At 40.1% G+C, this 16,373-nt stretch overlaps 1 protein-coding gene across 3 annotated transcripts; it reads right to left on the reverse strand.

Moving 5' to 3' along the window:
• Window positions 1–51: 51 nt before the first annotated feature.
• On the reverse strand, window positions 52–16,361 carry spag1b (sperm associated antigen 1b). Of its 3 annotated transcripts, XM_055042097.1 has the most exons (19): window positions 16,306–16,361; window positions 15,879–16,012; window positions 15,140–15,299; window positions 14,897–15,019; window positions 14,732–14,802; window positions 14,449–14,561; window positions 14,233–14,338; window positions 13,782–13,912; window positions 13,570–13,676; window positions 12,639–12,771; window positions 11,145–11,585; window positions 7,184–7,283; window positions 6,716–6,868; window positions 5,406–5,563; window positions 4,453–4,594; window positions 2,757–2,883; window positions 2,489–2,647; window positions 1,540–1,863; window positions 52–1,448 (listed from the first exon to the last, which is right to left on the reverse strand). In XM_055042097.1, the coding sequence occupies exons 2-19, from the start codon at window positions 16,001–16,003 to the stop codon at window positions 1,320–1,322; spliced, it is 2,802 nt and encodes a 933-aa protein (XP_054898072.1). In that variant the 5' UTR covers window positions 16,004–16,012; window positions 16,306–16,361; the 3' UTR covers window positions 52–1,319. The 3 variants fall into 3 exon arrangements, with proteins under 3 accessions (XP_054898072.1, XP_054898073.1, XP_054898074.1); XM_055042098.1 differs by lacking the exons at window positions 14,897–15,019; window positions 15,140–15,299; window positions 15,879–16,012; window positions 16,306–16,361 and having other exon boundaries at window positions 14,449–14,575; window positions 14,732–14,755; XM_055042099.1 differs by lacking the exons at window positions 13,570–13,676; window positions 13,782–13,912; window positions 14,233–14,338; ... (4 more) ...; window positions 15,879–16,012; window positions 16,306–16,361 and adding an exon at window positions 13,202–13,216.
• Window positions 16,362–16,373: the final 12 nt, after the last annotated feature.

Genomic DNA, 16,373 nt, shown 5'->3' on the forward strand with positions numbered 1-16,373 from the left:
GTGTGTGTTGTTTTTAAGCAAAACAATGAATATGTGAAACGTGACGCGAAACACATTTCCTTTGACTTTATTGAACAGGCCTCTGAATTCTGTACAGATGACAATTTTACTGAAACATATACAGATAAAACTAGATTGTAGAGAACAAATGTAAATAAAATATGAAATTATTGCCTCTCGCCCCTGGATCGGGTCCCTGAATTTAACTCTATACATTCAAAATGACTTTAAAACTGGGTCAGCTCTCAGTTTAGGATAATCAGAATGTTTCATTTCATTTTTATTCTTCAAGAATGTAAAAAAAAGAAAAAAAGAAGCATATTCTAATTATGGTCTGATTACATGTAAAATTGAGAACTAAAAAATCTAGAGGTGCTCTGATAAATCAACCCAGATTTCCTTTATTTTGTGCGATTTTTGAATTTTATCTGCCGGCCTCATCTACCTGTAAAGATCTAAATCACCTGGTGACTATTTTTGTTCTGCTGTGAGAGAGGTCACCACACCGTGACCTTTTAGACAAAAACGTAACGGTATCGGCTAAAACTGGAATCGGACAGAAAACTGCAATCAGTGCAAAAAAAAAACAAAACTGGGAACTAAACCAAATATTTAGCAGAATCAAAACGATAAGCACGCCGCTTCCCTCGAGCTTTCACGTCTGATAGCTCATATGAAGGTGAAAGTGGATCTTTGCCTCGCCTGGCAGACTGTTGACCTCAGCTTATACCAGTGGCAAACCTTAGTGATTCAATATTGTTGCATAGTTGCTGAAACAGAATTGAACATGAAAGTTTTGGGGGCAATGAGCTTTGTTGTTTCTGTTTGTGTAGTGAAGGTGACTTCAGTTGCTAACAGCCACAGTTTCCTTAAGTAGCACTGAATACCTTCTCTAAACATGGCTGGTTAATAACAGCCTCTGATTTCAAAAGCTTCATGGATCAAATAAACAAAGCTCGGTTCTGGGAACACGAGTTTCTGTTATGTAATCCCGGCTGACCACTGGGGGCCCGGCCGTCTGACTCTCCACTCGACCGATCCCACATTGAGGCTGGAACACTTAATGATCCAGATGTTCACTTAAAGTGGTTTGTGCTGGTACATAAAATCTGCATAGCAAACTGTTCTGAAGAAAAAAAAAAAGATATCTTAAGCTTTTATCCAAAAATAAGAAGACATTCAGAACTTGTCGGTCAGATTTTCAAGCAGTTCCTTGGTCTTTCTGTGGAAACGTTGGGAGCTTGGTTCTGGTGTCGTCTGTGCATCGAGCCCAGACTGGAGGAGCAGCAGCTCATGCAGCATGGAGGAGGCAGAGGGGCTCAGATGTATTGGTTGGCCAGGTTCTGAACATCATCCTTGGTGAACGTTGCGCTCTCCACAGCTGAAAGACGCTCAAAGAGCCGAGTCACGGAGCGACGCTCGTCCTTCTCCAGCATCATGAGAGCGACCTGCAGACACAGTTCAGCTGTTTACCTTCATTCATAAACGGGTTCGATTTTTAAAATATTCACCAACGGAACCGTTTGAACCGCCTCTTACCCGGAACCTGTCAGCGGTGTGCAGCTGATTGAGATGCCTGTACGCCAAGTCGGGCTTCTCTTCCAGTAAATGCGAGTCCAGTGTCTTCACGATGAAGCCGATGGTGTGTCCGTCCAGCTGGTTGCTAAGATACTGGGGAAGCAGTTCTGGTTCCGTGGATGCCAGCAGTTTGGCGCAGGCCGCCGTGTTTCCGCAGCAGCGCGCTGCGTTCAAAGACTGACCAAATTCATAGGCGCTGCCGGGTTTGAGGTTGATGCTGATGTTGTCTCCTGCGCTGCTGCTCTCGGGGTTTGGAGTTTCCGTTGCGGCCTCCTCGCCGTCAACCTGCGGTACGAGACGGAGACACGTCTCAGAGTCATGGGAGTTATGGATGTGGAACCTCAGCAAACGTCTGAAAACTCACCACCACGTCAGCTTCCGCACATGTAAGCTTGATTTAGCAACTCTTGCCATATTTAGCAACGTTTACGATAAAAATATAAATAAAAATAAAGATAATCTGTGGTCAGCTAATAAATTCCAACCAGGACCACTATGTTGTTGTTTTGCTGATGTGTATCTCAATCAGTGAAGGTTTATGTCACCAATTGAAGCAGCTTTTTATTCACACAGATTGATGTTTTTGAGCATTTTTTCCTGTTATGATGATTTTCCACTTGCAGCTAAATAAACTTATTATAAATCTTAATACAGAAATATGGGCTTAATGCAAAGCAATCTACTTCCTGCTAAAAAGTTATTATTAAAAGGTGCTTTTAAGCTGACAAGCGAGGTTCACATATTCTAATTTATTCAAATGCATCTGTAATGTTTATATTATGGACACTTGGGGCTCCAATCACATCGTCCTTTAGTTCTGACTTCATCAGAAATAAAAGACGTATCTTCAGGTGTGAGCGGAGCGCAGACGGCCCAGCCCGGCTGTCCATCAAACAGAACAGAGACGCACCTCTGTGATGGCGACAGTCTTCCTGGGTTTGTCCTGCGTGGCGCCGGCCAGACTCTGTCTGAGCAGAACCGTGACCTCCTCCAGCTCCTTCTCAGCCTCCTGCACATTGGGGTCCAGCTGCAGCACTTCCTGCAGGTCCGAGCTGCAGGCCAGGTAGTCCTGATGGGAGCGAACACACAAGCCGGCTGTGGAGTTGATGCTGCACCCAAACGTGACGTTTGTGCCAACGCCGGTTTTGATGAAGACAGAAGTGTTTGTGTCTGCTGACCTGGAGGCCCTTGTTGGCGAGGGCCCGTCTGAAGAAGGCCTTCTTGTTGTCCGGCTCCAGCTCCAGCGCGGCGTCGCAGTCCTGCTTGGCCTCACCAAACCGCTGCAGCTTTAGGTAGCACAGGGCTCTGGAATCGCACCAACAACCTGTCAGTTCTGCTCACCAGCCACTTGGCTTGACAGATGAATGTCTATCGTTAGCCTGGAGCTGAATTTAATAACGTGCTCCATGTTCTGTTATTATCAGACCACGGATCAAGCAGTAAAATATTGTTTTTTTGACCTAGCTCTGCTTGCTAGCTTTATCAATTAAATTACTTTTCTTCTGGTTGCGTTGAATTTTATTTATAGGTACCAGAGTAAAGAAGGTTGAATACAAAAGCCCACAGCTTCTGGACTTCTCTGTGTTTATCACGGGATCCCAATAAAACACACCTACGTATGTTTGGGGCTGTAAAGTTTGAGGAGTGTGACTGCTTTTTAAAGTCGCAGTAGAAAGATGATTACTTTCAACTAGTTTCCTACAAATGTAATATGTTAAATTGAAGACGTTTTTATCTTTAGAATTTTAGACATTTAAGACATAAAATCATCCTTATGTAGGGCTGCAGCTAAAGGATATTTTAGCAATCGATTATTCTATTGATTAATCGGATTTTAATTTTGATATCATCATGAAAAGCCAAGCCCAGTGTACGGCTGGTCTGTTGATCGTTTTATGGACGAACTGATTAATAATTGGAAGCCAAAGGTGTGCAATAGAAGATGTTGTTTTGCAGAGTTTGAAGCGGGTGACGCTAACACTGTAGCACTTGAGAAATTTTAGGGAGAGCATATTTACAAGATTCTTATCGTTTATCTTCAATGCAAAACGTATAGTACAGTTTCTACTTAGTTACAGCTCTAAGTATGTTCTTTCATACTTAGAGTTTGAAAGAACATACTAAGAATTTCCCTGAGAATTCAAAAAAAAAAAAGAAAAGAAAGAAAAAGAAAAAAAAAAAACAGATATAGAAAATCTATATTTAATCCTCCCATGGTCTTAAGAGTCATTTAGACTCCACAAGTGTTTTACTCTGTGCGCGGTCTGGCAGGGTTGCCCTGACTCCGTGTGCGCTTTCATGAGCCTTTTTTGTGACATTTTGGAAACTGATGACGATCTCATGGGACAACCCACTTCTCCCCGCTCCTCCTAAGCGTCGCACTAGGAATGTTTATTACCTAAAGTTGAGATTCAATAAAGATTTTTTTGAACCGTGCTGCAGTCTTAGCATGACGCTCAGGTGAAGCGTGGCAGATGTCACAGTCGGACAATCGGAAAACTCACACAAGTGCATGTCGGACCACACACACGTTAAAAAGCTCACTAGATTCAATTGACACCTTCTCTTAAGGTCGTGGGAGGGTTAAATATTGAAAAAAGGGACTAGAATACATTAAATCATCTCTTGTCTCTAAATACATTTGCCAGTTACTCCTCAGCAGCGACCTTGAGGTGACCTTGGCGTCTGTTCTGTACCACAGAAAAGCTATTTTCACAGCAGAGTTCATGACATGTGCGAACAGAATCGCACAGCAGGAGATTTTTCATCCTAGCAGCAGTTTCCTTTCTTCATTCTCAGCAGTGTGCCGACAACAGAAAGAACACAGCAGCAGACAGAGAGAGAGAGAGACAGAGAGATACCGAGTTATCTAACCTGTTGGTGTAGATTGCACACTCCTTTGGCTTTAGCTTAAGGCATTCTGCGTACTTCCCCAGAGCTTCCTGGTACTGACCCTTCTTCACAAAATCATTCCCTTCTTGCTTCAAAGCTGTAAAACGGACTTCTGCTCTCCTTTCTACAACACAGAATAAAGAGGTGATTACTTAACATTGATTATTCCTGTGCGCACCACTTCCATTTGCCTCTCTTTTGCCGTCATAAATCCAGGTGGCAGGACGTTTTAATTGGCCTCCTTTTCACGAGCCAGTGTTGTGCAGCTGGGGGTTTAACACTGTAGGAGAATGCTGAGCTGGCCGGACACATGGCATGAGAGAGAAAGTCAGCAATCAGTCACAGCGTGAACTACGGGCTAATCAATCTGCTGCAGAGCATCATCAGGGAGGGAAAAGTGTGCCAGCAGCTCTTTTCTTTATTAAAGTGTATTATTAGCAGCTGGAGCAAAGCCTGGGGAAGGAGGAAAGCGCGTGGTCAGCGCAAGGAGGTGACAAATGTAATGTGGCTTCAAAAGGTATAAATGCCTCTTGTGACCAACACAAAAAACCTATGATACAAAATAACAGTCCAGTCGAGCCACTTGCTAGTAGGCCTGACGTCATGACTAAATCTGCAAGACAATAAAATCGCGATAATCGATAATATTGAGACCATTTTCAATGGCATGAAAGTGGTGGTTTACTCCCTCAAAGAGAAGTATTTTAAAAAATTGTTTAAAGAACTCTTAACAGTGGAACTGGAATATTTTTTTTTCCAAAATAAAACAGGCACAAAACAATAAATAAAAAGGAAGTAAAAGGGACAAAAAAAATCCATTCTTAAAACTGGTCAGGGTCTGTAAAATGTAGCAAATTCGTTGACATTAAAACGCAGTGTTGGTTCTGCAGGTTCAGGTCCGTTTCCTCAGTGGAGGGTGAATGTTTTCAACAGACCTGCGTCTCTGGAGGCTTTTTCTGCTCGAGCCTGCAGGACCTGCTGGCTGGGGGGGTCTTCTCGCCGGTGCTGCTGGGCGGACAGGGGAACCAGGGGAATGTCTGGGAGTTTCTCTCTCCACTCTGCACCGTCCTGCTCGATCAGCAACCGGGTGATTCTGGTGAGAGAAAAACAAAACAAAAACCAGAGCAGGTTTGAATAGAAGTGAAAAAAAAACCAACAACCCAAAATTCACTTTTTGTATCCAAAAATACTATTGTAATTTTCTTTTTTTTGTTGTGATGTAAACGAATCAAATAAAGGGGTAGATGTTCGGTGAAAAGACACAGAAGCAAAAAGAAAATGTGTGAAAATATCATAGAAAATCTCTATCTATTTTAAAAATGGAGTTCAGTACCGTCCTTTAGATTTTCAGAGTTTTTTCCTGATTTGGTTTATAGACGAGAAATAAAGTAAAAAGGGGAAAAATACTGTAATAATGCTACTGGAATCTAAAGCTAAAAGACAAACATTTCTCCTCCTCGACTTTTTAAACCAGCTTTGAGTAAAGCTCTTTTTTTTTTATTCATCTATCCATTTAGCTAAATCATATTTTTTCAACAAATGCAATTATTTTGGGAAGATATCAAAATAACCTCTAATATATTTTCAGAATAAATGTTCATATTTAACCTTCACTCTTTAAATGACAATAATCAAACTTCCTACTTTTAGTTTATTCAATATGGGAATTTTTTTTTTTACTTGAGCAACTTGAGTAACTTCCCTTGATCTGATGAGTGACTATAAGTGTTTGTATTGCATAACATAGAAGCACATGTACTTTAGAAGCCATATTTAGCCTTTAGCTCAAGCTAAATCTCTAAGTGACTAAAAAAAACCTGGTTGAGTTTAAGTCTCTGGAAATGTAGCAGTTTAAGTTTTAAAAATAGACATAGGCAGACTTTACTGTCGTTCAACTGCACAATTAAAATCTACTGATTGATACAGCTTCACTAATAATAAAAGAAACAAATAAAAATGAAAAAATATCACTATAAATATCTAAAGTAAAATGATTAACTGAAGTTAAGCAGTGGGCTCAGTACACGACCCTGAGGGCAGCCAGTGGTAAGAAAGACAGCACTTGACTTATATTTGCCAACCCTAACATAGTCAGGGCTACAAACATGTAAAGACATACAGATAAAGAAGTAAAATCAGCCAGAAAGCAATGACTGTAACACATTAGCTGATATTTGAAGGACAACTGAATGTGCTCAGTTTGCCCTGCTTCAGTGCAGCCACTCTGAACGGTGGGAGCTAACACCTGTTGACGCTGTCGTGTGCCGCCTGCACGCTGATGTCGATCTGCAGGACGGTCTTATAATCCACGTAGGCCTTCCTGTAGCGCTCCAGCGTCTCGTAAGCCATGGCCCGGCGCAGGAGGGGCTTGAGGGAGAATGGCTGCAACTCCAGGGCTCTGGTTAGTATAAATAGACATAATTAGACTAGCACAAAGGATCAAGGCCCCTGTGATACATGCAAGACGAGAAGATTGTGTTTCTGTATCTACAGTTCGTATTTACATGCTATTTTAGACGTCTGTTACTTAATACACGATATGTCCGTATGGTTTTTGTAACCCCATCCCTCTGCAGGGACGTTAAGTGTTTTAGGGTGTGTTAATGGGAGGTTCCCTCAGCGATGGTTCAACACGCCTTTGTTAAATGACTGGGATCTGCTACTGTAGCTTCTCTGTCATCATGCGGGATTAGGAGTGAACTCTGGCGCCCACCTGGTGCAATCCTGTATGCAGTCCTGACTGTTGCCGTCTTTCAGGAAGCACGCTGCTCTGTTGGAATACAGAATACACAGATCCCCAGGACTATCCATCCCTGCATGGAGAGAAACCAGTTTCAGATTTCAGATCAACTTGATGTTGGTAAATTAACAACATTATGACAAAAAGAAAACTAAATAAAATGCTATTTTACAAACCAATAATTTACCACAAAAAGGAGGATTAGGCTGAAGACAATGCTTATTCATCTCTACCCAGCAACCTATAGTAATGGAGCTTATTTACTGTCCATATAAATACATAAATAAATACACACATTTAAATTTAAATGGGCATGTATATACATATTTCACATAAATATAGCATATATATGCACCTATGTAACAGTGTGAACTTTTTTAATTTTGCATTTTAAAGCTCACTAAAAAGTACATAATTTAATATCATCATTCAAATCCTTCCAGTTTCATGTCGATATGCTGCTGGACTTTATCTTACTTGTTAGCATATTCAAATATTAACAAACCTTGTAATAAATTCTGTTTACTCTTCCTTAACTTGAATCATTTATGATTTCCTAAAGGAAGACTTTTGTTCATTGCTTTCCACCTTTCAAATTTGAAACTATAACTCTGAATGAAAGGTTTATTAACTGGCTCCCTATAATCTATTTAAGTACACGGACAACAGCAGCAGGCGCAGACGTGCCTCTCCGCTGCAGTGACTAGAACTTTTAAACGATTTGCATGTCATGAAATACAATGTTCAAGTAATATCCGTTTATTGGACCAGCATGAAATACTTGAAAACATCACAGTAGCTCCTTTCACTTCCTACTTAGTGTTTTCAGAATGTACATGTTGAAGTAAAGAGTTCCTTTATGCATACACATTTACGTTTTTTCTCACTGTGAAGTTATATCAGACCACACTTTTCTTGTTTTCGCTTATTTAGAATGACCAAAATTATGTCTGTTTCTCAGAAAATTTAGTGAGAACATTTTTGTTTTAGAATTTTTTTTTTAACTTTCCTCAAATTCAAAAGTTTTATATCTATTTGGTCAGCATCAGAGATAACTGGCTTACAAAATGTATGACTTGGGTCAAAACCTTTTGGGCTTCCTTCCACTTTTGCTATGCAGCTATATGACTGGCAGCTAGTATTGGTGTCATTCGTTTTATATGGAAACAAAAAGGGTTCCTTCTGTCTAAATGTGTCCAAGCTGCTAATTCTTAAATGTGTCTGTGTCTAAATTTTGTATTATTCTGCTACTTATTTGAATTCTTTGTTTTTTCATTTCAGTCTTTAGAGTACTAAAATCTTGCAAAAAACATATATTTTTATTTTTCTGTCTGCATAATTTAAAAATATTAAGATGGTCAGTTACTCAGTACTTGCCAAGCCTTTTTATAAAATATTGTTCTTTATTTCTTAGTTACTTTTTACCTTTACTTGAGGAGCTCTATGCTGTTTTTTTTTAAAGGTTTTATTGACTCTAGTGGCCTTTATTTGATAGTTGACTGGAGGGAGGGGGGGAAAGACATGTGGCAAAGGTCACCAGGCCAGGAATCAAACCCACGACAGCCGCGTTGAGGACTAAGTGGGTTGTGCTTAACCCTGGCGCCACTACAGTACCCCAGAGTAGCGTTTGTTTACCTGAATAAAGTTTTTGGTCCTCTACTCACCTCTGCATTGCAAAAACATAAAATCTTACCACATATTTTGGTCTAGTTTCTAGTGCAAACATCTTAATACACTTGAAATAAGACAGAACTGACTAACAGGTAACTTTTCAGCAAACTACAGGGGCTTGTTTTAAGTCGATCCTTAATTAATATTGATGAAAAAGCACGAGTTCCATAGGCAAATTAATTCACTTATAACATTGGGAAAATGTCTTGTTATAAATGAAAAACCGTGGAACCGTGTCTTTACAATACACCTTACTGGTGGAAGTGATCAATTTGAGCCTTCTTTCCTCCTGTGTTGTTCTTAGATATCGTAATTCATTTCCTTTCATCTGAGGGGGACAGTTTGGGCTCGGTGGTTGGAAAATCGATACAATTTGGTATTCCAAATTGGATATAAAGACAGTATCCTTTGGGATCGCTGTCTTTGGGAGATGGATCGCAAAGAAAGATTCCAACTGGTTTTGGAAAGGGTAAAGCAGAGAGGGGGAAGACATGTAGCAAATGGCTCGAGATCAGGAACTAAATCCAGGACAAACGCGTAGTCAACGTCTTTGCACATGGTGCACATGCTCTGCCAACTGAACTACTCAGAAAATTTGTTTTAGTTTTTGAGAAATAAAACTTTGAAAATGAGTGCAATTATTCCATAAAATAACTAAAAGAACTGCTAAAACCTGCATTTGGCACTTTGTTGAGTTTAGTCAAAGTTATTAAAAGTCAATGTGGAAGGTCTTTGGTAAAAGTGCTACTTAAGTACTGAGTAGACCAGAAATCATTTAATATCTAAAAATTACCTCATCAAAATATCAAGTAATGTGGAAATGGTGTTATTTGATCATCAAAAATGACAAGAATTCATATAAACAACAAAATTACAAAATCAGGCAAAAGCAGTTTTTCTCTAAATCAATTTCTTTCTGTACAAAACTTATGAAACTTTAATAAAAAATGAAGGTGTGAATTTTATTCAAGGAAGAGGAGCGATACTGGCAGCTCAACAAAGTAAAAAGTGCAGTGTAGTGAAAGTACTCCTTCAGGTACATTTTGTGCAAAATGTTACTCATGTAAATGTTACTAGTTATTTCCCAACTCTGTCTACAACCTTCTAAAGTTAATTTAACCAAATATCAGTGAAATTTGTGAGCCTCTAACCATGTGTTCTAAAATTCACAAAAGTAATTTGGTTTAAAATTATTTTAACAGTGTTGGATGCTCATTATTAAACCACCTGTAGGCCTCAATTAACCCGCCAACATGTGCTAGATTTCCTATTTTCATCGTTTGGGTTTACATTTGTGTCACAGAGTTACAGAAATGAGTCTGAGTGTTATGGACGGATCAACATGCTTCTGTTGCACTAAACAGCAGCAGCTTAGCATGCCAGCTCTTCAAATCAAATCAGATTATGGCTAGTGACGCGGCATTTCAGAGACGACGTCTCAGCATACGCTTTCTGCTAATGTAACAGTAGAGACTGTTTACATTATGAGACATATTTATATTCTGATATAGTCAAAGGAAATGTTTTTGCTCCTATTATATTCTGTGTATTACAGTGGAGCTCCTTATAGAAGCCTCCATATGCACAGAAATCATGAGCTCTCTCTCTCTCCATTGACTGTTCAGGCTTTCACTTCCTGTAAAAAAAAAACACAGCTCTAGTCTAACTCGTTCTGTTTCACAGTGAGTGGTCAGTGGTCATGTGACTTGGACAGAGCAAAGCTGAGAGGCTTAGCCCAGGCTAAAACAGAAACGCTGTCCCTCCACTCCACAGCAGCCTAACTGTGACGCAGTGTTCAGGACACAGAGTCATTAAACGCACCGCCAGATCATGTCATGGCTGTGTCGGGACAGTTTTAGGCTGCAGTGGCCACTGCTGTGTGAGCTGACTCACTTCGGACAAACTGAAACGGACCTTTCCCAATCAAATAATGTCATTCAGAAGATTCTGGAGATCAAAACAGAAGTGTAGTAATGACTGACAGCTTATGACCTTTGATATGCAACTAGAGCGGTCAGCCAAAGTCTCACAGCTACTGATAATTAAAACACGCAGAGATCTGCTCAGCCGGCTCTGGGCATGGGTGTGCTGGTGATGAAACAGTAGTTGGTTAGATTCTGACTCACTGGTTTCTTGTCAGTACCTGTCTATGGCCCTGCTGTGGCCGCTGTGATCCATAAAGTTTACTTCTCAAGACACGTCCAGACTCACCTGCTACCACAGAGTCTGACTGAACAGCACAATGTCAACAGCGAGGACTCACCTGAGTCTGTGTAGCCCTGGATAGCTTGTGAGTATTTCTCCAAAGCATCGGCAAACTGTCCATTTTTAAACAGCAAGTTCCCTTCATTCTTTAGCCGGGAAAGGTGTGGGGGGAGGGCTCCGCAGGGGGCATCCAGATTGACAGTTTCCTCTGCTTTTTCCCCACCTGTAGTCCCCCTATCGCCCTGCGCTGACGCGGTCGATTCCCTCTTGCTTGATCCGTTGGCCACCTTTTGCTTTGACTCCTCTGGGACTTTGTACTTATCCGAGGTGCCTCCTTTGCTCCTCCAGGGACCATGATGCGAGTTGCTGGTGTCGGTGTGCGGACCCCCGTCCCCTCTACTGTGGGGCTTTTTTTGAGCGTTTCCCATGTCTCCCCTTTCAGCAGGAGCAGCAGAGCTCTCCTCCCCTCCCACAGGCTGGCTGGGTTGAACCGGACGAGCTAGAAGTTAGACAGAGGGAGAGAGGAAGACAGATAGAAAGAGAGAGAGAGACAGAGACACCCACAGGAAAGAGTCAGCGGTTACGTCAGGGCAGAGGGGGAAGGGTTGACACATGCTACACCTCAAACAGGGAGTTCCAGGAAACACCAACTGTGAGCAGTCAATTACAAAAGCTGTTTATGGGGGAGGGAATTACTCACATGTAGATATTACATATCGCATAACCCTGAAGGACAAGAGGAATTTCCTCTATCCACAGCACTTATTACGTACTATTATTAGAGCCCACTCAGATGTTCTGTGTGTACACAGGAAAAACAAAGTGTGCCCTCGTCCAGGTCTGTGTTCTACATAAGAAGACATAAAGATTTGATCTTTACCAGGTCCTAAGGGGGCACGAATTTAGATTTTGGCTGCTACCAATTTTTTTTTCCTTTTTGTCAATAAAGTTGCTACAAAGTAACTAAGTTGGTAACAGTGGGGTGACTACTGTTAAATGTGCAAGTGCAGACATGACCAGTCCACGGTCAGTCCTCTCTCATGGCAGAGCAAAAGGGGACAGTGGCTGATTTTCAGACCTTTCTCGAGGCAGATAAGATCATTTTCACACGTGTATATCAGCCAATCGCCAATCTTCTAAAAATAGGGTCAATATATCAGTACACCGCTAAAAATTAGCCCACAGTGTCCTTATTTATTATCCAAGGCAGAGGCAAAAACGGAAAAGCTGTTTGAGTTAAACAAAATACACATCAATATTAAAACATAAATAACATCAAATACCTTGGGTTTTTAGTTGTTTTCATTCTGCCTCTATTTGTCTCTCACATCAGAGGAATTATGTTTATAACATTGCTTTGGTTCATTAAAGTCTTGTGTCTCTCTACAATATCCTTACAATAATAAATGTTGGATACGCTTTAAAAAAGAAAAAAGAAATGAACTCCATAATGGCTTTTAGAAACACTCATGGAACAACATCTGGATATTTCCTCTCTGTGTAGAACTCTGGAAGTCTGAGATACTGATAATTATGTGAGGTTTCAGCTCACCTCTCTGCTCCTCCCGTTCATCTTTGCTATAACACAAATCCTCTTCTACCTCTTCAATGAGGATTTTTTTCCCCTTCCTTTGCTGATCTGGTGGCCCGTCTGACATCTTCTTCTCAATTTTAGACAGAAGTTGCTAAACAAAAGCAATTTGTGCATTAGAATTGATCAGCAACCAAAACCAAATTAATTTCTGCGTGTCAACAGAAACAACCTTCCTTCTTCTACTTCTACTTTCTGATCTAAAGTAAATACATCACTAATATTACATTCTTTGGGAAAAAAACAAACAAGATTTTCACAATAAACTTACTCAAAAATTATACATAAAAGGAACATAAATAATCATGTTTATGGGAATAAAAACTATAGCCACATTTCCTCTCCCAATTAAAACTGAACTCTTATAGTGACTTACAAAAGTATTAAAATTAATAGGAATGTTTTTTTTTTTTTTTTACACAGCACCGTAAAATGCACCTTTTTCCAAATGTTTGATGTGTGCCGTATGTGGATTACAGCAAACTGCATGGAACAAACTGATTTAAACTTCTCCACAACCTTACCTCTCATCTGCCTGTTGGTTTTTACATTACACACTGGTGAACTCTTTATACAGGGTCATACATGACTCCACTAGGGACAAGGGTGTACAGAAAATGGATGGATGGATACATCCCCGTTGATCCTAGATATCAAACCCTGCAATAAGCTAAAGGTGGGTGAATAGAAGTGCATGTTACAGTTTTCATATTTTTATTTGTAAAACATTTTTTTTCTCACATTTACACACTGTATATCTGACTGCTGTCTAAAAACATTTTATCTGCCAAGCCAACTTGCTCTAGTCCTTAATCTTAAAGAAATACAATGACCCCTAGCGGACAGGATGCTCACTGGCACAAAATGAATGCTTCTCATAATCGTCAACTACCGTTGCTGCAGGATTGTTCGGCTCTTCCTGAAGTACTGTCCTCAGGTCTTCAGAGGCCACTTGAAACTTCCCCATATGATAGTAAACAGTAGCACGACGCAGAAGGGCTGATTAAAATGAAACACACCACAATAAATACTCATTTTCTCATTAAAATCAGGGCTCATGCAGGTTTGCAATTTCACAAGATTACACTTGAAAAAAGAAAGCACCTTTTTTATTCCTTGGTTCTAGCTCAAGCACCTGCAGACAGTCTGTCATAGCATTCTGCCAGTGCTCCAGGCGGATCTCTGCCTGAGCTCTGTTGTTGTATGCATTCACAGTGGGGAAAATGGAAAGGCTCCTGTAACAGAAGAGGGCAAAAGAACTAAATAAGACGAAACTTGTTCCTCCTTTAGGTCGGTTAGGAATATCAAAATTATGCCTATTTGTTAAATACCAGGATTACGAGGGAAAGAATTATGCAGACAAGTTTAATCACTTTTTATTTGTACTGTGCAAGTAAACTTTCAACTATTTCCATTCACAGAAAAAAGATTAAAGAGAGAATACAATTTAAATCTCCCCAAAAATATAATGTTTCACTTAGGTAACTATATGTTTAAAATAATGTGTAATGAAGTAAAGTTCTTCATAGTAGCAAAGGCGTTTAGAGACTCTGACCTGGAGTAGTATGCAACTGCCTCTTCGTAATCGTTGGCTCTGAAAGCTTCATTGCCCTTATCCTTTTCCCGATTTGCAAAAAGGAGCTTCTCCTGATGCGACAACGCTGCATCACACACCACACACACGTCACACACATACCCAGCGACTATTGTGTAATTATCACTTTGCAGCTGTAGAATACAACACATGTATTTTGGGAAGACAAGAAGTTACATGAGGCATCCACTTCTCTCCTGATGTTGAGATGTCCAGAGTTCAGTTGGGCTGGTGGGTCAATTTTTTGCACACTCCCATCTATCTTGTCACATTCCTCTTCCACATTGAACCTGAAAATAGAAAGCTTTGTGGCAGACAAGAACCCATATATGTAGCATTCAGCATTTAACTATTAATGATTGCATCTATATATTGGATTATGCATTTTAAAGTGAATGCAGATGCTGTCATTCTGCCTTCTTTCTTTAAAACATAACAGACAAAAGAGAAAACAGCTCACTTGTCCCATTCTTGATAATCACGAGGTAAAACACGTTTTGAGGGATTTCTTGTTTGTTTTGGGAGTGATGTCTGCAGCACAAAAAAAAAACACTATATAAAAATGTTTATTTAATGAAATCTAAGAGAAATGTTTACACTGTATAACTGTGTAAAATAAATGTACCTTACAAGGTGGAACAAAGCCATTTGAACTTCTTATAGGAGGTATTTTCACATCTGACAGGTCCTCAAACACTGACTCTTCTTTCAGCAAGGTTTCAGTTTTTTTGGTTTCTTCGGTCCATGTCTACCAAAAAAGAAGAAAACAAAACAGAAAAACAAGTTCTATAGAAATATATTTTTGGCTGAAAAACGTTCTTCGTGAAGAAATTCTTGAACGGGGAAAACATGCCGCTGGATATCATACCCTTAGGTCGTCAACGATTTGGTTCCACTCATCTTTAGAGAAGCTGGCTTCTGTGGCGACAGGGTTTTCCTTCCTGAGAGCTCGGCTGTGAGGGTCCAGTTTCTCCAAGTGACTTTCACAGAACTTGATCAGATGGGGATATATGCCCTCTTCACCAGACCTTGACACAAAGTAAGCCTTAAGTCATCGGACTTCAAATTCCTTGTAAAATGCTAGTCAGGATTAGTATTCTATGAAGTTTTCATTTCGAATTCTTTTTTTTTTTTAGCGCCCCTAACCCTTCATCAGATGGCTTTTAAATGTTGGCGTATTTTCGAAATGCTTTAAAGAGCTATTTCTTTCTGTGCTTTCTAAAATGTTTTTGAAATGCACCAATCTGTTTAAAAAATATATATACCCCCACCAAATATACCCCCAAACATGAAGATGGCAGCATTCTGCTGTGGGGATGTTTTTCTTCAGTGGGTGCAAAGAACAGGAAAAGCAAAAAGATTAATGGAGCTGGATACAGGCACCTGTTATCCAGCCTGTATCAAGGGTGGATAAGAGACTGAAAAGCTTTTTCGTGCATCAAGACACAAGTATCTATCACTGCAAAATTATTTTATTCCATTATTTTTTTTCTGCTAGAATGGAAATAATAAAAAAAATATTGAAAGAGTAAACACCAAGCAGAGAAGGAAAAAAAATATACAGAAAAGCAACACCCTTTGTGCACACACTGCACACAGCAAGTCACCTCAAAATTCTCAGTATCTTCTCCAGATATTTGACATCTTTGCATTTTTCAATGTAATCATAGTCCAGGTGCTCCACAGGGACCTGCGTTGAACTTCGACGAGAGAAAACTGCTTCATCACTCATGGCTGAAAGCTTAGAGAATGTGACAAAAAAAACAAACAAACAAACAAACAAAAAAACCTCGGTTATCATGTAGGAGCTGTAAAACATACAGCACAACTTTTAGCAGCATAGTAGTCGAGCTAGTGGCTCGAATAATAACTTGTTCGGTAACAAAAAAAAAGATGTTGAAGACATTTGTTTGAAGCTTCAACGTTCAGCCAGCATAATAGGACAGGCCTTGCCTTAGTTTGAAACCGTCCCGTTTTAATGTATGTCGAATGGAAGCGAAGTCTAAGCGAATAAAACAAACCCATCTTCCTTACCCGCTCCTGTTTTCTGTTTGACCGAAGCGCAATGGAGACTCCGTCGCTGTGGCAACCACCCCTGGAAG

This window comes from Poeciliopsis prolifica, unplaced genomic scaffold, assembly GCF_027474105.1.
Source record: "Poeciliopsis prolifica strain line A6 unplaced genomic scaffold, Auburn_PproV2 SCAFFOLD017, whole genome shotgun sequence".
NCBI classification, from domain to species: Eukaryota; Metazoa; Chordata; class Actinopteri; order Cyprinodontiformes; family Poeciliidae; genus Poeciliopsis; species Poeciliopsis prolifica.

Bases quoted from the DNA above. Each gene is read 5' to 3' on its own strand.
- spag1b (XM_055042097.1), bottom strand. From the start codon at position 16,003: ATGAGTGATGAAGCAGTTTTCTCTCGTCGAAGTTCAACGCAGGTCCCT. The intron at 14,562-14,731 runs GTGAGCTGTTTT...TTCTATTTTCAG, and splicing joins GATTATCAAGAATGGGACAA to GTTCAATGTGGAAGAGGAAT. The intron at 7,284-11,144 runs GTGAGTCCTCGC...CTCTCCATGCAG, and splicing joins CCAGGGCTACACAGACTCAG to GGATGGATAGTCCTGGGGAT.